The sequence below is a fragment of the Hyalella azteca genome, unplaced genomic scaffold, assembly GCF_000764305.2.
Source record: "Hyalella azteca isolate HAZT.00-mixed unplaced genomic scaffold, Hazt_2.0.2 contig13248, whole genome shotgun sequence".
In the NCBI taxonomy this organism is placed as follows: domain Eukaryota; kingdom Metazoa; phylum Arthropoda; class Malacostraca; order Amphipoda; family Hyalellidae; genus Hyalella; species Hyalella azteca.
In genome coordinates, this window is record NW_025943177.1 from 209460 (window position 1) to 231321 (window position 21862).

The 21862-nt window shown below is 38.4% G+C and overlaps 1 protein-coding gene across 1 annotated transcript in view; it reads right to left on the reverse strand.

Moving 5' to 3' along the window:
* The window catches only part of LOC108672882 (protein zer-1 homolog), a 26778-nt gene extending 5453 nt beyond the window's left edge, over positions 1-21325 (reverse strand). The window contains exons 1-11 of the mRNA XM_018160636.2: positions 21183-21325; positions 11975-12831; positions 11090-11243; positions 9937-10071; positions 8493-8695; positions 6883-7066; positions 5228-5425; positions 4637-4798; positions 3589-3738; positions 2756-2910; positions 1977-2074 (exon numbers count right to left, since the gene is read on the reverse strand). Of these exons, the coding sequence (XP_018016125.1) occupies positions 1977-2074; positions 2756-2910; positions 3589-3738; positions 4637-4798; positions 5228-5425; positions 6883-7066; positions 8493-8695; positions 9937-10071; positions 11090-11243; positions 11975-12831 (2296 nt within the window). The 5' untranslated portion in view covers positions 21183-21325. The remainder of the gene's footprint in view (positions 1-1976; positions 2075-2755; positions 2911-3588; positions 3739-4636; positions 4799-5227; positions 5426-6882; positions 7067-8492; positions 8696-9936; positions 10072-11089; positions 11244-11974; positions 12832-21182) is intronic.
* Between the last annotated feature and the right edge of the window lie 537 nt (positions 21326-21862).

The following is a 21862-nucleotide window of genomic DNA, read 5'->3' on the forward strand; positions in this document are numbered from 1 at the left end:
GTTTATGTCTCATGATAATCTATACTTCTGCAAGTTTGCCCGATCAGTTCAAGAACAACAAATGCCTTGGTCTTTTATCTCCTTCGATTCGGCATGAACACAAAAAAATCACGATTTTGCAGCGGTTCAACCACTTCTTTTGGACACGGCATGAATGGCCAGTTCCTCATGCTGCCCGTTTCTGGAACTTCAAGACACTTTTTAGCTCAAACATTTTCACTGTCCGTGGTTTAATCAAAGTTAAATTTTTAATCAAAATTAGATTCCTACATACCTATTGCTCCTAACAGTACACTTGACTTTGCACCAAACACAGACTAAATATGAGTTTAAAAATTACTTTTTAAAGACAACAGTTCTGAAGAATCCGGTGTCTCCGATGTTACTACATGTACAATGATTTTCTAATTTTATTTTCAAATATTAAAAAATATATATACATTTTTTTCAATTATTTAAAAAAATTCAAATTTCAAAATTATTTATTCTGTCAATTGATTCATGCATTGTCTCCGACTTTACGCAAGTGTGCAAAATGTAAGATCGATTGGAGAGGTAGAAGTGTGTTAAATATTGATAAGATTTGTGGCAGACAGACAAACGACAAACAAACAACAAGTAGTGAGTTGAAAAGAAGTGTTGTTAAAGAATAATATGAGTTGAAAATTACTTTTTAAGGGCAACACTTCTAAAGAATCCAGTGTCTTTGATGTTACACGTGTACAATGAATTTCTAATTTTATTTTCAGATATTAAAAAAATTAGTTTTCAAATTTTTTTTAATATTTAAAAATGTTGTAAATTTTCAAAATTATTTATTCTGTCAACTGATTCATACATTGTCTCTGACTTTATGCAAGTGTGCAAAATTTCAGATCGATTAAATAGTATATATACGTGTGTTATATATGGATTATAAGATTTGTAGCAGACAAAATTATTTTTTACAATTTTTAAATTGAATTTTTTTATTTTTAAAATTATTTATTCTGTCAATTGATTCATGCATTGTCTCCGACTTTACGCAAGTGTGCAAAATTTCAGATCGATTGGACAGGTAGAAATGTGTTGAATGTCGATTATAAGATTTGTAGAAGACAAAATTATTTTTTACATTTTTTAAATTGAAAAAAAAAATTTCTAATTTTTAAACTTATATATTCTGTCAATTGATTCGTGCATTGTCTCCAACTTTACAAAAGCGTGCCAAATTTCAGATCGATTGGAGAGGTAGAAGTGTATTAAATATTGATTATAAGATTTGTAGCAGACTGACAGACAAACAAGAAGTGAAGTTAATGAGAAGTGTTGTAATAATAAACTTGAGGCATTACTAATATGGCTGCAGGAGGCGACAGGTGGCAAGCACGGCAGGGAGCTGTATTGGTTGGGTCTTAGTGTGGCGTTGCTCGATATTCCTGAGATTTGAGATTGGGATCTTCTCTGCTGGGATGACAATAATTCTCAACTGAAGTGATATTAATTAATGAGGTCTACTTACGGTAGACGAGGGCAGGTCTACTTACGGCAGATGAGGGCAGGTCTACTTGAGGTAGACGAGGGCAGGTCTACTTACGGTAGACGAGGGCAGGTCTACTTACGGCAGACGAGGGCAGGTCTACTTACGGCAGACGAGGGCAGGTCTACTTACGGTAGACGAGAGCAGGTCTACTTACGGTAGACGAGAGCAGGTCTACTTACGGTGGACGAGGGCAGGTCTACTTACGGCAGACGAGGGCAGGTCGACTTATGGTAGACGAGGGCAGGTCTACTTATGGTAGACGAGGGCAGGTCTACTTATGGTAGACGAGGGCAGGTCTACTTGAGGTAGACGAGGGCAGGTCTACTTACGGCAGACGAGGGCAGGTCTGCTTACGGCAGACGAGGGCAGGTCTACTTACGGCAGATGAGGGCAGGTCTACTTATGGTAGACGAGGGCAGGTCTACTTACGGTAGACGAGGACAGGTCTACTTACGGTAGACGCGCGTGAGGTTGGCCAGAGCCCAGGCGGCCCAGTGCTGGCACTGAGGCGTATGCTTCACGGCCAGCAGGCGCAGGATGGGCTCGAAGGACCTGAAATTGTCATACACGTCAGAATTCCAAGAAAAAATTCTGTCAATTACAAATTACATAGCGACAAATAAATGCAGCAAATTACAGTCGGGCATAACGACATGAAGAGCGAGGCTTTGAAGCAACGTTCTACCAGTGTGCTCCATTGTTCATGTTTTTTTGTCATATGTACACTTAATATGCAGTGGGAGGACATCAACAAAGGTACGACAGACATTGAAGTTCTAAGGCCACACAACCCAACAGTAAATTGAGGCTCAAGTGGACTAACGTTGTTCATACGGTCACGCACACGAATACCAGTGAGCACGAAAAGAACGAATATGAACACAGACAATATGATGCAACCGACAGCTGCTAGTCCCCAGAATTTATACCCCCACCGTTGAGCACTGCAGGTACTGGCAGCTGCTAGTCTCCAGAACCCACACCCTCCCCACTACAGGTACCGACAGCTGCTAGTCCCCAGAACCCACACCCTCCCCACTACAGGTACCATCATGATATCATCCTCTCAAGACTGTGATTGGCTGATAGGATCATGATCTCATGCTATCCAGGTTATGACTGGTTATGGGATCATGATGTCATGTTATCCAGGCTGTGATTGGCTAAGCAATGGCCGTTCCATTGGTCATTTAAAACCCCCTAGAATTTCACCTTGCTCCCCACTATAGGTACCGATAGTTAATGTTGCGCCGCACTTCGATGTCCCACTTGTTGATGGCGGAGGTGAGGGCGGCGAGCACGACGTCCCTCTTGGGCCGCTCGATCACCCAAGTCTCGGGACCGTCGCTCGCAATGTGGCTCAGCACGCCTGCTGCGTTGTAGCTCACCTGGACAATGAACACAAATTGAGATATTCAAGCTAACAATGCAACAGTACAGGTTAATCATAGGAGGTCCTGTATGCGAGCTGTACAATCTCAGTCATGAAGATAGCAGAAATGACCATCCATGTGGTCTGTAAAAAAAATTTTGCGTCAAAGCGCCCAATTTTGAGCAAACATATTGTTAGGCAATGATATTTCACCAAGTTATTCTATATGAAAACTCCTTATGATGTATTGACACATCAGTAGGCTATGCTACAGAGCTTGCAATCGATGGCTAGGAGTATATAAAAATTATACAGGAAAGTTTAATCTATGACGTTCATTTTATAATAGTGGTGGTTGAGGATTAATCTAATGCCAAAGAATTCATGAGCAATTCACAATATTCATGCACAGGGTGGTTGTGAGAGTTGTTTACAAATCAACTCACAAATCGAACTTTATTTAATTCATTCATCGATTCTGTGCCCAGTGATACTAAAAAATTAAATAGTAATCATAAACGGGCACAAATTTAGGCCATTGAAATATGTGTGAAATATTTCATATCCAATTTTTTTGCAACAGAGAAGTGTTGGCTAAGCATATTCTGAAATATTTGATAGCTGAAGTCTATGCAATCCAATTCATTTGATGTATAATTTAAAGAAATAAAGAGGTAGTGAGCAAATGGCCAACCTCTATGCCGCCTGAGCTGCTCTTCAGCAGTCCGGTGAAGGTGTCGATGAGTTCAGGGGTGAGGAGACGACAGCGCAGATGACGCACCTCTGCCACGTTGCCCAGTAGCCCCATCATGTTGCGTAATAGATCCTCGTGTTCCTTGAAGGTCTGGCAAGGAGCGCGAGTTTTTTATTTACAAATCAAATTGAAATAAATTCATCCTTTATAGGAGGGATAATGCATTGAACGACCAACACCCTGAATCTCGTTACAAAAAAGTGACGTTAGCATCTCATTTAGACGTAGTTTGTAATTGGGAGTGAGGGTGTACTTTCAAAACGTGTTCAAGAACACGTAACGGCCTGAGTACATCTAGTCACCAATTTCACGTCCTCGATGGGTGGATTTAGCTTGAAGAGACGTCAGTGGTTGGCTGACGGTGTTATGAACACTAACAACTATTATTGACAGTACGATCACCGAGGGTATAAGCTGTAGAAACGAAAACACTTACAAAAAATGTACCGCAAAAAGAGTGGGGGTTAAAGAACAATGCACTGAGAACGCAGAATATACAATATACTCCTTAATATACAATTGATCAAAAAACTTTTGATGCAAAGTAACAAATAAATTCAATTGTGGTAGAACTGTCCATTTTATACGCCATCAAATGCTCGTACCAACTATTCACGTCAGCAGATTTAGCTCCTACAGATACTTTGTTATTGTGTTCATAGTTGAGGACCAATTCTTCCAAGGTCCTTCCACATAAAATTATTTTTGTTAACGTGTGATTCTCATACAAATTTAATGGTAGGCGTAAGAAGAATGACAATTTCAAACATAATATAAAATATTTGGAATAATTTAAGTTGATGGTGCAAAGAACTATTCATATGCTACTGTAACATTGTAAAGATTTTATTTTAGTCATGCCCCACCACTGACCTGGAGGCAGTCACTGAAGTCATGCCCCACCACTGACCTGGAGGCAGTCGCTGAAGTCATGCCCCACCACTGACCTGGAGGCAGTCGCTGAAGTAAGTCATGCACCACCACTGACCTGGAGGCAGTCGCTGAAGTAAGTCATGCCGCTGCCGTCCAGGAAGCGCTGGCAGTTCCGTGGTGTCTCGTCCGTGACGTTCCACATGACACTCCACGCGAGCTCGAGCATGTCGTCGTGGGTCTTGGTCTTGAGCTTGTCACTGATGAGGCACAGCATCGTCTGTAGGAGAGAGGGAGTATCAACAGACACGTTCATCATATGTTGGAGAGAGGGAGTATCATCAGACACGTTCATCGTATGTTGGAGAGAGGGAGCATCAACAGACACGTCATCGTCTGTCGGAGAGAGGGAGCATCAACAGACACATCATCGTCTGTTGGAGAGATGGAGCATCAACAGACACATCATCGTCTGTTGGAGAGAGGGAGCATCAACAGACACGTCATCGTCTGTAGGAGAGAGGGAGCATCAAAAGACACGTCATTGTCTGTTGGAGAGAGGGAGCATCAACAGACACGTCATCGTTTGTTGGAGAGAGGGAGCGTCAACAGACACGTCATCGTCAGTAAAGATGCGCATGATCATTCCCATCTTTATGTTGACGACTTAATTTAATTTACGATACCAACTGAGCAACACGATCATCACCTCGACAGCGCCGAGATCGCCGACCAGCTGCCTGTGTTGCCCCTCCACCTGGCACGCTAAGCTGTTCAGCAAGTAGATGCTGATGCGGCACACAAAGTCCGCCATGTCGCGCTCATTGTTGCTCGTCGAGTTGCTCACGTTCCCTCGGTGTCGGATCACCACCAGCAGCAGTGACACTAGACGTTCGTACTCAAATACCTGCGAGCACAAAAAAAAAATTTAACGTAAAGAAAAGAAACTATGTTACGCACACATCACAGTGTCAGGCCGTGATGTCATTAGCGACTATTACGTCACCTTCTGTGACGTCACTACTCGCGGGTCACCGCGTATATAAGCTGAGAAAGCGCACCGTTAGTCAGTCGTAGACAAGCAGTCTCAGTCATAGGCGGTAGGCAGTCATCGTAGAGCCTGCAAACTCAAGACGAGCTCACCTCGTCTTAGGCTCCGGCACTCGCAACCAACACGCAGTGTCGTTACTCTCCATCTCCAAAATTACTGCACTTACTGTGCTTTGATCCTGTAACTTCTATCTAGTGTATCCCGTGAACCTATCTTCAATACTTACGCTTAGTTACACGTCTTGTTATTATCCTTCCCTGGCCAATGAATATTTAATATGTTATTCGGACAATTATAAACGAACCCAAACCCCTCAGGTTTTAACTAATTGATTTACTAGATCAGACAGATCCTTTCAAGGTTATGACTGTCAACCTTTGACCGAGAAATATAAACTTTGACAACAGAACGCCTAGCTTGGTACCAACACATCAATGTTCTAAAGCCAGCTAACTCAGTTCATAGCAACAGGGAGCTCTAGTGTATTGCTCATTTCGTACCATTTGTTACACGAAGATTTAAAAATAGTGTAATGGTGGAAACTTTAAAGTTTCTCAATCATATTACCGACCATTTGTAAGATGTCTTTTTGCAGAATTTTTCAAGAATGTTAACAAAATTTGAGATAATTAACTAGCTGCTGAGCCACGTAGAGAACATAAGAGTTGTCAACGGCCTTGCAGTTCAATAGGCACTTTAGTCTCATTGTTGTCGACTAAGAGCAATGCCAAAAATAGATTATCTAGTTAAAGAAATGCAGGAGCATTTTTAAATAGTTCCAATCGAGTCGCAGGTTGTGTGAACATTTATTGAGAAGTTTACAGGGCTGCATGTAAGCGTAATCAGAGCTATGCGGACAACTCAGGTTCTCGAGAAAATGTAAATGTGTGATAGGCAGACACTCTTACTGACCACACATTAATAAAGCTGCCAATACCAACGGCTTACTTGCATGAACTCTCACATAATATTACGCTGAGCGAATCAGATTGCTATATATATACCTGCTTTATCCAGCACCAGGATTTTCACAATAACCATTTTTAAAACTTATCCTTCTGATAATTTAAATCAAAACAAATATTATACAATATAAGGTATAGAATACGGTATCTAATTCATTTCTGTAAAACTATTCATTAAAACCAAATAAAACATAGGATGTATAGTGTCTAATTCATTTCTGTACAACCATTCATTAAAAACCAAACTGTTAACACCCATAACAGTAAAGCTATCCTATTTCTTCCCCCCCTCCTCGTGATGCGAGGGCGACACAAAAACAGCACAGGACGGGCGAGTGATGTGCTCACCACTTGCTGGGGCACTTTGAGCTGACTGATGGTGAGGCAGCCATTCCTCATGAGGATGTTGTCATGGGGGAACCTCTCCATGGCGTTGATCATGAGCGTGACCATCTGTTGTCGTGCAGCGGCCGTCACCACGGGGTGGTCCTGAGAGTCCGCCTCGAGCCGCATGATGTAGAACAGCGATGCGCTGTACATCACAATATGCCATCAGTCATCTTGTACACTAAGAATATTTGCTCGATGCAGATTATACAGATATCAACTGCTCGTTGGTCAGAAAAAGTATATAAAATGATCACTTTAACATGAGAAGATTGCATATGAATGGCATTAATAAGCAAGTCATTTTGACTGAGCACAGCGTGATGTTCGCTTTCCATCTGGCAAAATGGATGTTGTCATACATAGTAACATAAAAGAGCATGATATTGACTGAGCGCAGTAGTAAAGGGCAAATAAGAGAAAATGCTCTCATTCATATTGAAAAATATTATTTGTGACAAGTATCCTGATGTAACCCTGAAATAACTTGGCACCAAACTTGGTAGCGCTGAAAACCCCGTATATAACAAAACACATTCACGTCAAACTGAGTACAAAATTCCAGATGTCTTAACCCTGACTAACAGACGAGCGTTTAATCAACTCTCGTCATCACCAGCGCATCGTTCTCAAACCATTGTGCTAATGAAAAACATATAGAAAGAATTGGGATTCTGAATAGGAACTAATCCAAAAGATGGAATCTAACATGAATTGCTTTGAAAATTTGCACCGCTTTGAAATTCCGCACCGCTTTGAAATTCTGCACTGCTTTGAAAAATTTTCCACTATGCCACAAAATTTAGCACCGAGATGAGGAACAAATATTTGTGATTGCCTTAGTGAGAATATTATGCCGAGTATATATTGGCATGAGCGTTGATGCAACGATTTGAGTACTACCTGTAAAAGGAGAGGATTAACTTGCAGTTACTGAACATATGAACTCAGTGCAAAAACACAGATTCTAGACAGAGTTTTGGTATAGGTACATAAAGAGTTAAGGACTGATGTGTTACTGCAGGCAATCATGACTGGGGCAGTCGGAATAAAGACAAACTTACACAGATTTGTCCAGTGCTTAATTCATCTGCTGGTGCAAGTGACGCGGAATTTTTTTTAAATTTAACTACTTCAGGGGCTAGTTGTATTTTACTCGATTTATTATGCTTATTAAAACTCGAAAAACAATAATGCTAAAATATGGCAAATCTACTTCCCCATTATTCACCATTAATTCTCGTATATCTCTTTAAGCTTCATTATAACAGTTCATAAAAACATTCTATTGCTTGCTCATGCTAGAAATTCAACAGAGCCCTCCTACCTGCCGGAGATCTGAACGTGTTCATCAAAGTGGAAGAGTGTCATGGCCTGGGCCCTCCTACCTGCCGGAGATCTGAACGTGTTCATCAAAGTGGTAGAGAGTCATTGCCTGGGCCCTCCTACCTGCCGGAAATCTGAACGTGTTCTTCAAAGTGGTAGAGAGTCATGGCCTGGGCCCTCCTACCTACCAGAGATCTGAACGTGTTCATCAAAGTGGTAATGTGTCATGGCCTGGGCCCTCCTACCTGCCGGAGATCTGAACGTGTTCATCGAAGTGGTAGAGTGTCATGGCCTGGAAGATGAGGCGCATGGCACGCTGTACGTCCTGCACAGTCTCGTAGCGGAACTGATGGAAGAGCTCGTTGAGGGCGGTCGTCACCTGCTCCTTGCACGGCATCAGCACCTCCACCGTCTCCAGGATCTGTAGCTCGTTGGCGTCACCCAACACCTGCCATACATACGCACTGATTATAAGTGTTTAGGACTTGTACAAAATTCAACCTCATAAATATTGTTGGGTTAAAATGACCAAAATGAGACCGATCGATTCAGAGAAAAAAATAATACGACAAAGACATCAAGAAAAATAACACAGTAAAATCATATGTTACGTCTAAGTAAAAAGCCGAAGTGCGCTCATAATGAGCTACTCTAGGATTCTTATGAAAATGAATTGGGTGCATTAATACTCAGGTCCATGGCCAATGTCCCCTCATGATCTCATTTGCCCAGAAATTCAGGAACTATTAAATTGAATGCAAAGCCTTAAATAAGCAAATTCAATAAACCTTCAAATTCTTAAAGCAAAATTAGGGTCAGGTGAGGCCATAGGGTGAATAAAGTGAAGTGAATTGCTATGGGCAGGTATAAAAAATTTATTAATTTACTGAAGAAAAGTTATTACTCCGATGGCTCAGGGAGTCTTGGAATTAGAGCAGTGGCTAATATTCTGGCAACAACAACAATAGTTCAGTGGTAATGTAAACTTCCTCCACGTTTCTAAGGCGAACTGAGCAATTAATTATTTCTTGAGATAAATTCAGCCAAGAGAATTTACTTCCACAATACAGAGAGGTTTTGTGCTTCTTGACCTGCATAGTGAGCCTAAAAATACAAGCAGCATTCAACTTGTAGTTGTTTGTTATCATCAGGAATGCACTTTCAAAAAATTCTATCAAAACCATTAAAGATGAATATGCTCAAAATTATAATAAAAGAGTGGTAACTTGAGAGTCACGGATCATGCAATAAACTAACTAAGTCAAGGATAAAAGAAGTCTCCTTTGCTCCCGAATCACGCCCTCCATTAGAAACTAAAGTATGTATTATACACAGTACACAGTATCTAATAAATTCCAGTGAATAAGAACATTCTCTGTAATTTTAACTGAAGAGAATTTTTTGGGGGCTTCCAGATGAAAAAAAATCAACTTCCTGGATATTACTGCAGTTTTTAGCGCATTTTCTCATTTATGGAAAAAAATGCCCTATTGTGCCCGTCCGTCCGTCCACTTGTCCGTGACTTCACATTTTTGTCGATTTTGAGAAAATGCGCTCTCTGTCACTCACTGCAGTGCGTATCGAGTTATATTTTTTATATAATTGGCATTTTAGTTGGTAAGTTTAGTGCAGCAATAAGTGGCTGGACACTCATGTCTTATAAACGGCAGAAAAAGTGACATATCATACTTTGATAGCAGGCAAGTTGGGCCACTTGCAGGCCTCTTCAGTGGTGTGGCAGAGCCCCAGCACCTCAAGAGGTCGCCCCACGCGGCACCGCAGCGCAGGAATATCTGTGTGCCCAATCAGCGAGCCATTCCCGTCCTGTGGCCAGGATGGAATAGTAATTTATTCTGATGGAACACTAACAGGAATTGCTTCAGTTTAGAGAACAGTCCCCATGAGTGATTACCAGAGCAACTGAAATGTGGTTCAGTACTAGATCCTACAGCAAAAAAAAATAATAATAATAATAAAAATAGTTTGGCCGTCATTATTTGGCACTAGGCTACGTTATTCGCAACCAAAGTATTACATCATAGCACTAAGCTGTAAATATCAACAAGCCATTTTTACCCAGAGATTAAAGCTACTTGGGCTCCTGAACTCTCCTGTCTCAAGTTTAGACAACATACAAAACAATTCAGTTTTGTTAATAGAAAATTTAAAATGCTTGAATAAAAGATAACTTTGGCAGTTGGTAGGCTATCAATCTTTTCTGACAAAGATAATTTGCTACCAAAAGAATTGTTCAAACACCCCCATGCTTGTGTTGCTTCAAGTTATGAATCTGTTTCTCAGCAATAATCACAGGCAATTTTTATCATGAATCTGTTGCTCAACAGCAATCACAGCCAACTGTCACCCCGTACTTGCCCTAAAATAGTGGCAATGAACCACAAAGAACAAACCATAATAAAGGAATATTTTAATACAACCAATTTATTGATTACAACTTCGAACTGAAATTTTTAATGCTATTGTCAACCAAAAATTTTTTATGATACAAAAAATTCCATACATTTTTATAAGGACTCAACTAAGGGTTGGATGATAACCTAATGTAAATATTAAGAGAGAGCATGAAAAGATTACTTAGGTAATTAATAGCTTGCAGTAAGCTTGCCATTTATATAAGGAAATATAATTTGTCCACATTATTGCACAAGCCAATCTTGGTGCCTTGCTTCATCCTGCATCAGTTGGAAAAATTCAAGCTAATCTAGTTAGGACTGTGGTTCCTTCACACAATGATATGGAGACTTAAGATGGAGTTGCAATACAATGTTCCCACAATTTGCTATGAAGGTGAAATTACACAAGTTGAAGTAGAAGTACTCACAAAAACTGGTTGCGTCTTCTTGGTACCACAAAGATTTGTGCCCGAAATATCCAAGTATGTCAAGTTTGGAAGATTTTCAACAATCTTCTCCAGTAGCACGTCACTATTGGCAAACTGACAGTTTTGATTCTTACTGCGAGATATGTCGAGTCGCCTGCAAATATCAAAACCAATAGTCAATACAATAGAGTTTAACACTATAAGTTATTATCGAAAAACAGAGAAATATTAACTAAACTAAAAATTATAAAAATTAATTTATTAAGACAATAAAAGTTGAAATTACTGAAAAAATGATTGAAATCAATCATATATTACAATTTTGAATTTCACTCCCATTTGCCTAGCTATTATACAATTCAGTTCATGGTAGTATCTTGCAATGAGAGAAAAATAAATAATTTTAAAATTAAAAGCACTTATCCCACCCACATCTTGCTGGATACTCCATCATAATTCATCAACAATCTAAATACTCTGCATCATACCTTACAAAACTAATGCTTCTCTTAAGAGTGCAATATTTCACCAGTTGAATTTTACTGAAGACTAGAATGACTAGTCTTAAATTAAATTAAATGCCCATTTAATCTTTAAATACAAATTACTTGTACCATAATAGCTGGGAATGCACACTTTTGAAAATGAGTTCAAGCTGAATTTCAAATCTCTGGAAAATTACCAAATCTCTGGATAAGCATTTAATAGAATAAAAATAATAATGCAATGCACATACCTAACCTAGTGATTTCAAATGCAATTTTTTGTTTTTGATAGTTTATTAATATAGGGATTTGTTGAATGCGGTAGTACCTACTATACACCAATCAAATATTAACTAATTAGAGGAAAATGTGAAGCAAAAAGTTATATACATTTACTCACCTCAGGTTAGATATGAGAGGTATAATAAGGAGCCAATCTTCAGAAGCATTGCAATTGTGAAGAGTCAGATTTATAAGAGGTAATGACACAAATGGGGACAGATCATCAAGCTGGTCTGAACCAGACAGGTCTAGAGATCTTAGGTTCTTGAAATTGGACTGTTTCATGAAGCCTGATAGAGATTCATCGGAGATGAAAGCATTATTGATGACGAGGCTGCGTAAATCTGGCATGTTCAGGGAGAGTTTACTTTTAGGTACATCATCAAAAAAACCACTGCCCACAGCAAGTGACTGGAGATGATGCCCTTTCTCCTGAACAGTATAAAACGAAGTGGATGAAATGTATTTGCAGTCTCTCACATCAAGATGTGTTAACTGATGCTGGAAAAAATATTTCACGCAGTCATCGTCTGCATTACAACCTCTTAAAAGTGCCTTACGGATTTTACATTTTTCAGGATGCCTAAATATTGACAAGTTGAGGCTGTTGGCTTTGTTGGGGTAGTGGGTACAAAATATGGATAGCAGCAATTCAGATATTTCTAAAGGAAATCGATACTCAGGAGCGATATCAAGGAATACATCACTTTCACATGTCTTGTCAAACTGATGTATCACATTTTTTTCAACAATCTCCATAGCATTGTCAAGACTGTCCTCCATCAGAGTTTCTGAATCATCAGCAGCAAGATTTATAGAATTGCTAGTTGAATCTTCAGAGAGTTTTTCATGATCTTTCTTGCTGGAGATGGTGTAGGTGTGTGGGTGAAGACAAGTTTGTGCTGCAGCCAAGAACTTCAGAGTGGTCGGATGGTTGTCCACCCACCCAGGGTGACCCTGAGCCCCAGCAGTCATCTGTCGACACAAAATAATTGGCCTTTTCAAGAGATTCAAACCAATTAAAATTATTGCTCATCAGTAAACATACTAAAATTTTAAAAGTAATTTCAAAACAAGAAAAATTGGACAAGAAAAAGATGCTAATTAGCAAGAAATATACTGATTAAGTACAACATTAATAAGAAATAATTGCAAGATAATAATAAATCACACAATGCATTATCAAAGTTTTGAATTTTTTAGAACATGTCCTGTCAGCTTTGTGTCTCTAGTTATTAATTTGCAAGTTTACCTATTGATAAGTTTCAGACCTCTGTTGAATAAATAAAATTGTATAAATAAATTGAATTGTATAAATAAAGTGAATTGAATACATAACAAGCTGGAACCCTATTTCACTCTTTGTTCCTGGCACTTTGGTTCATTACTGTATATTAAATCATGCTACCTAACATGGCTTTCTTTTCCATCTGATGGATGGTTTTACTTCGTGTTGTTATTAATGCATGTGTGTTCTTCCTTTTTTGTTGGTAACAGACACCTGTTAGAGTAATTGATCAATGGAAAACTGTAGCACGCCCTTCAATCCCTTGTCTGTAGAGTTTATTTTTGCACAGCCTCATCATGCTTCAATTCAAAATTGTTTATATCTGATTGCCAACCACTACCTACATTGCATGAAAAATATTCAGCATGAACTCAAGTTATCTTCTGTTGTGCTGGACTGCTCCTGTTAGCCAAGCAACTCTTTTGCTCCTTAAGGGTGAATTGCACTGAATTCATCTAGTCATGCACTAGGATTCCTGCGCTGCTCTTTGTCCTTAACTTTACTGCAATCAATTTTACTTGATTTTAGTTCATAACCGTACACACGACTTTAGTTTATAACCATCCACAATGCTAACTTTTGGACAAGAGATGCTTCTATACCACAACTGTCTAAAAATGACAATTGCTTTTTATTATAGATTTAAAAATGCAGCTTTGAGTTTATATTTAAAAATATAAGGTAAAAATTAAATATTGGTCATTTATATATACAGTTTAAAAATAAATGAATAAATAGACCAGATGACAATTTTTTTCCTACAGAGTTACATTTTGCTAACAATTGCATAGCCAAGTGTATGAATGCAGAAATGTTGAATCACTTAATCTATGACTCAGCTTGCAAGTTCTTCATTAAAACATTAAAAGACTATGATACATGTACTGTCAAATGGGGTATTAAGGGATGGGTGGGGTAAATTGGGACAGTCATACCACATTTTAGAAATGTTATAACAGCTAAACTAGTCAAAATATTGCAAAAATTTAAAATAGAGTCATAAAGTTGAACATTTTTACTTTCTATGTAGCATAAAGTAAATTAAAAAATCATATATTTACTACCTCTAAAAAATCCCTGAGAAAAAGTGTGAAAAGTGAGATTTTGGAAATGTACCTCTGCTTAGGTCTGTAGCAAAAAAATATTTGCTGTATCAAAAAACTTTACTTACATAAAAATTGCACACAGGTGCTGGCTTAAAACGTGATTGACAGAATTTGCGTATCTAATAAAAAAACTGGCGACCATTCCGCAAGACGGGGTAATCCCCCCAGGGTAATAAGGCACACTCCTGTCCTAAAATGCATTTACAGGAGAACCTTAACTAGCAAAGGCTCTGGTTAATAAAAAAATCAATCAACAACTTAAAATTCTGATAATATTTACTTTGCTCAGAGAAAAAAATTTCACTCGTACAAAATTAATGCATCATCGTGTCACCGGCCAGAGCTACTACAAGCCAATCTAAACGTTAGGCCTGTAACTCACTATCAGGATCGAATGCTCACCGCTCATAGGCCAGGAAAATATATGAATAAATTCCAGGCTACTGTGCTCAATCATCTAACATACAATGCCGTTCGACTCTCCTAGTCATCGTCAGTTAAAGCCGGTTCAGTGGCTGTGGTATATAATCACGACAAAGCACACTTAAAATAGTTTATTCAATCACTTTGTTTAAAATCAGTAAAATCAGGTAAAGGGAAAGCACAAATTCAGACTAAAATAACTATTATAAGAAACGTTCAAATTGGTTCAATTCCATTTACTATTGCACCGCATTAATGCACGTAATTAAGGTTACCGTAATTCGCATAGGCGAACGAAAGCAGGTTAGACTAAATAGTCACGGCACAGCCACGACTCCAGCGCTAAAGCACAGAATGCAGAGAGTTAACAGAGCTGAGCGGGTTCAGGAATGAACCTCACTGTAGGGCTGGCGGGACACGACTGACTACCTGACGCACAGACGCTCAGACCTGACCTAGTACTAGACAGTTCCAACTGCTATAGGTCTGACTCGCATGTCACTGGCGCGGCTTCGCCAGACGTACCGTAATAGAATAATTTCGTCACAAGAAAATGCACATTGAATAAATTAATGAACGATGTTCCTCGTTCACAATCGGTAATCACAAAATCATGCAGTGAATGTCATAGATAGAATAGTGCGCCAGGCAACTTGAAATGAAAAGTAATTAACCTAAACCATGATTCATTTCCCCAAAAAATATGATGGTTGCCTATAGAATATTCCTTTCCGCTTCAGGTATGTTTTACAATCTTTTTTTGTTATACCGTCAACTGGGGCTACTCGGGACGGGCGGGGTAACTCGGGACAGTCCTCCGTCACGGCGTAAAACTGTTTTAGTAGCAAAACTAATTGGAATGTTGAGTCAGCAATTGCTTGACAGTTGCCTTCAGCGACTAATTATCTAATATACGTCACCCTCAGTGACGCTTTAAAGGATTGTACGTCTTGTCATACGTAGCTTGCGATTCTACGCGGTGGACCGCGATAGCTCTTTAAGACTCACGAGTCAGTTGTAGGAGAGACCTCCGAGCATCCACAACATAGTCCTACGCTCCGGCCGTCGATAAGCTTCTCTATCAAGCAGGCCGATTCTTTCCCTCTCTGAGATTGTATCCTCATAGTGCCTATTGTAAAGTCTTTAGCAAGTAAACTGTTCTGTATTCCTAGACTTTCACTCCTGTTATAGCAAAGACAATTAATGACCCCCATACCTTCAGGTCATATTATATTTTCAATCAGAAATTGACAATACATTAATTAATTACAATCCACGCTGTTACCGGGAGGCCTGTACCATATTTTTCACCCAACCATCTGCTCTCTATGTATGAATTATTGTTGAATTAATGTTTACTTATTAATTATTGTTGAATGTATGTTTTCTTTCTGTTTTTTTCAGCCTGTAAACTAATTCTATTTATTGCAACTTGGTCAATTATTGTGATAATGATTCGAGGACCATGCAAGTGCAGTTACTGATCCCTAAATTGACGAGTCATTAAGTGGAACTGCCACAAGTTGTTGGTGAGTCTAGTTAGGTGTGATCCTTTTAATTACAAAGATGTTTTGTAAGTGTCCTATAATTCTACTACCTGCTAATCTGATTAATTAGCTTTGTTTGTGCTTTACTTTTCATCTAATGTTTATTGCAATTCTTATTTAAACTGTCATTTGCTTGCAATTTATTCTTGAATGCTTTGATTTTGTGTGTTTATCTTGAAAACTTCATAACTTTTACCAATTACTTGAATGGTTTTTCCTGGTTCTGATTTTAGCTTATCTTTGCAAATGTTTAACTGATTCCACTCAAAATATTATAATGTTTGTCTGTTTTGTTTTTCATATTTCTTGCTTGCTGCACGCAACCAGCTTGCCATCAATTAAGAATCTATTTTAAGTATTTATTGCATCAGTTTTAACATTCAAGTTCCCTTCAGGCTTATTATTATTATCTAGTTGGACAGGTTATTGATTTTTGTTCTCTTCATTTTTCAGTTCATCAATGACGGAATATGTGTAACCCTGTCCATGCTCCCTTCCCCTAGCCCTAATCATAACTCCTGAATGCAGTTAAACTTATTCACTCATTACATTGTCACCAAATTTTTACTTCAATTTAAGAGATTAAGACACCAGTCTTTCATTCGCCTTTATCAAACTAGATAGAAGGGTTGTTGCCAAATCAAACTCAAAGTAGGTAACACGGTTACCTCACCCGCAACGTGAGACATCCACCCGGCAACAACGCTGAAAAGTGGACTTAGACAGTTGCAAAACTAAATATAGTGGTGTAAATGTCAACATTTTTCCTATCTATGTAGTACCGTATAAAGGAAGTTAAAAAATACTACATTTACTAGCTTTGAAAAATTCCTGGAAAAAAATGGTGAAAAACAATATTTTGAGAAGTTACTTCTGCTAAGGTTTGTAGTAAAAAAAATATTCGCCGTATTAAAAGATTTTACTTTCATAAAAGTTGCACCCAGGTGTTGGCTTGAAAACGTACATAATTGACAGAATTTGCCTATCTCATCCCCAAAAAAAAAAATGGCGGTCATTTCCGCACGGCGAGGCTACTCGGGACAACCCCAAAAACGCATTTACAGTAGAACCTCAGTTAGCAAAGGCTCCAGTTCCAAAAAAAATTGATTAAAAACAAATAATATTGATTACATTTACCTCCCTCAGTGAAAAAAGTTTCACCTATCAAAAAATTAGTGCATCATCGGTCATCACAAAATTGTGCATAGAATGTCATATATAGATTTGTGCACCAGGCATCATAGAATGAAAAGTAATTGACCTAAACTATGATTTATTTCTCCAAAACATATGATGGTTGTGACTAAAACATTCCTTTCCGTTTCAGGTATGTTTTTCACGATATTTTTTATAGTAAATTCACTTAACCCAATTAAAATGGTGTGAAATTACAAGCCATCCTGTAAGCTTACATATACAGAAATAACTCAGTACTCACTGCAGTGAGTGACAGAGCGCATTTTCTCATCGATGAATACTTGAGATCACGGACAGACAGACATGGCGAGCACAATAGTGCATTTTTCCATAAATGAGAAAATGTGCTGAAAATGCTATAGGGCTGCTGATATGAAGCTTGCAGTGGACAAGGTTGTTGTAAATGCTCAATGGCATGTTCATGGATACGGTAATATTGCAATCAATAATACGGTAATATTGCATCAATACTACGGTAATTAATGTATATGGTAATATCATATCAATAAAGGAAAAACAAGTAAAAATCACAGAAAATGTCATTTATTCTACCTCTACATCATCTACAATGAAAGAGGACTTCAGAGTACTGTTAGTAATGGATGAGTACACTCTGCCTGCTTCAAATGTTTTAAAATGAAGTTTTATTCCAAGTGTCCAGAGTAGCCCCGTTCGACGGGGCTACTCGGGACACTTTTTTTGCATCTGGCACCTTACAAATAGCATATGGAATTTTTTTGGAGAAGCCATGTGAGAGCCCTTGCAAAGAGCTTTGAAATGAGCCTAAACTTGTTTATGAAATGTTTCATGGTAAGAAGTTATGAATGAAAAACGTTCAAAATCATCCCGAGTAGCCCCGGTTGACGGTAATCAAAATTCTATGTTGTTAATCTTTTTTTTTTTCCTGGAGCCTTTGCTAACAAGGTTCTATTGTAAATGCATTTTTAAGGGTGTCCCATTACTCCCATAATCCATATCACCCCGCCCCCGGAGTGTGTTCTTAATAATTCAGGATTGGAATTTTTCTACTGGTTCCTAAAATCTCGTGGCTATGGCGTGACAAATTTTTAATACATTTGGAAACTTGTAGCCCAATTGTGCACTTTTGTTAACAATTAGATAGGAGGTAATTCATCTGGCAGCCCGATTGGAAATTTAAGGTAATGATCAGGAGTACTGCTTTTCAAAATTCTCACGGAATTACACCGAACCGCCATTGCACGGATTTTGTAAGAGATCTTGAACATTCTCACGGAATTGCTATGTTTTCACGATTCATCATTTAAACGACTAACATCTCAATTTTGTCTAAAAAAAGATTACTCATTACGTTGCCTTAATCCTTGAGCGTAGAAAATAAACACCTAACTTGTTTTAGTGTACTGAATTACTGCATCCATCGCACCTTCTTCAACTCCACAGTGCACGCTATCAGTTCCGTCTCCTACGATGCGGATGTGAGCAGCTACTTTTCTTTATATAATGCAGTAGCTACTCTAAAAATAATAGAACCGATGTTTTTTAAGAAACAAAGGTACACATTTTAATCATACAAATGTAAGACTGTAGTTTGCACGTAAAGACTCTAATAAAACGATTAAAATTATAATAATTTTATCATCGTCAATGCCACAGCCACATCAATCACCTTTAATTAAGCAGCTACAGCACCTTGCTTGCCGCTCGTCAATTTAAGCCATTTAATATTGGTCCGAACTATGATTTGTAAGGTTCGTTTGCCACACAATAACTAAAATGCTTTTTCTATTATGCCACAAAATTTTGGCTTAGCTTTGTTAACTAAATAGATCGTTACTTATGAAGGCCGGAGACAAAATGTGTTGTTGCCTGTAACGAAGTTAGTGGCATTGACAGTACAGTAGATTGATTGGGAAATCTCATTCAACGTTTTAAGAGATCGTTTGTATACTAGCAAACATTCGCGTTTCTCGTGGTAAATGCAAGAAAATTGAGATATATTACACTCCGCAGAATACTGAAAAACTAAGAAATTCATACTGAAGATGGATTAGTCCTTGGTTTTTATGAAGCAATGTTCAACAATTTAAATGAACTTTGGAAGACACTGACAGCCGACACGTGACAGCACAGTAATGAGTAATGTTCCATGTCTTCAATTGAGAGCCTCACCAAAGTTCCCACTCCTATTTACTATAGAAAAATACATTATATCAAACATACATTAATTAGTTGCAAAGGAATGAAAACCAGTTTGACTCACCATTGGTTACGGTGCTCGAACAATTCAAAGATGTGTTATATCATGAAGGCAACCCCACAACAGTAATAGAGTACACTGCCCACCCGCACATTAGCAGATCATCAACTTCAGGGTTGTTGACTTGCTTAGTTGTCTCATTACTCTCGTACTTGGTGTTGGTAAGCCGAAGGGCGGTATTCGTACATCGCGTTCACGTCATATTTGCTTCTCGAGCAATACGACAGTTGAGTGGGTCGACGAACATGAACGTTGCTCCTGGTCCAGTAGCTTCTGTTTGATCGTGCGTCTGGCTTCCGTATTTTCTTCTTGGCTTTGAACTTTGCGCGGATTTCGCTTTGCTGATTGCGCTGCGGAATTCGTCTTGAATTCATTATCAATTTTGTGCATCTTGCGGAATTAGTGCCAATTTTTTGCAGCCTAAGCCCTCTACGGAATTCATTAACAGGCGAACTAATCCATCTGAAGTCGCGTTTTTTCCACTTAGGTCTGGCAGGAATCTCCCAGTTCTGGAAAGCTATAGTTGAGGCCCTAAAGGGAGATATTTTCCACGCTTGTTCCCTATTACCATTATTTACCCCCCCTGGCCCCCATCCTGTGGAAATGGCTGCCATTTGTAATGATTTGATTTGGACTAAGGTACAAAAATTCCATCAATAAAGTTTTAAAGCTGACACCTGTCTGGTGTCTGCAACTTTTTATGAAGCAAAATTATTTAATACAGCAAACATATTTTTACTACAGGCCTTAGCGGCTTAGCAGAAGTACTTTTTTCAAAATGTCACTTTTCAACATTTTTTCAGGGATTTTATAATTTATAGAACTAGTAAGTAGTAAATGTATGATTTCCTTATGCCCATTATCATCACTTTATGCTATAGCCTATAGTTAGGAAAAATATTGAAGTTTATACACATTTTTTAGTTTTGCAATATTTCAATCAGTGTAGCAGTAGCAGCTAGCCTATGTTTTCACGAATCACGCCATGGCAGACCAGGCAGTGAATGGTCCCAATTTACCCCACCCATCCCTTGACCCTTATTTATTACCCTGTTTGAATTTTGACACAAATTGACAGTACCCAGCTGTAGGCTTTATCTTTGTTTTGTAAGCATAAAATATCAATTAGGCTAGTAGTAGCAGCTAGGCCTAGGTATGACTATGAGCTAAGCACTAAGCAGCATAAATAAACAATAAAAAATACTCAACTTTTTCATTTTTTGTAACAAGTTTAAAAATTAAGATATCAAAATGTCAGGTGTTTCCCTTATTTTGTCCAACGCTCCAACCCCTGAAATCTGAATAGCTAGCTACGTGGCTATCTTTCCACTTGTGAAATTTTATCGTTCTTAGCAAATGGATAGCTTAACAGTAACAGCCGTAACAGGTTAAAGTAATACCTTGAATGGATTCATATTTCATTTACTTACTGAATATCAAAACCTACCATCGAAGATATGCTATTACTTATAATGCTTATCGTTATCTTTCAAATCAATACTCAACTAGATCGTACTCAAACTTACGTTTTACGCCTTTGAAGAACACTTGTGAGTGACTTGTCTTCGCACCCACAACCTAGCGACTCCAACCAGCTGAATCCGACTGATAGTTTGCAGGACGCAAATGTAACTGGTGAGAGTCGCAGTGAAAGAGAGATCTGTAAGGGTAGCTCATCAAAAGCTGACAGCGGTGTTTTTCTTTTATAGGGACTCGCATGGTTTCAGAGTTATCTCCCGGGACAACCTGAATTCTCTGTAGGAAAGCTCGACACAATAATAGCCTGCAAATGCATGCAATTTATAACAACTTATATCATACATATATACTATAGCATGGGAACTAAAATATGAAGAATAAATCGGACATACAATTTCAAGTGAACTATTATAATTAAAAGCAGACTTTCACGCGAAAAAGTAATAATGCTAACGACCCAGGGTCGCATTTGCAGGAAAGATTTGCTGTGGAAAAATTATAAATAATGTCACTCAAAATAATGTCACTCGTGGAAAAATAAGATCATCACGAATCTGCTCAAAAATTGCATTAAACGATATTTAAAGTGAAACTAAAATTTACATTTCACATATATTATATATGTAATGTATTCTATGAAATATTGAAACTTGCAAATTGGCTTTCGTACCAGGACGTCTCTCCATGTAATAAAATATACATAGCATATAGCATAGCATAGCGATCT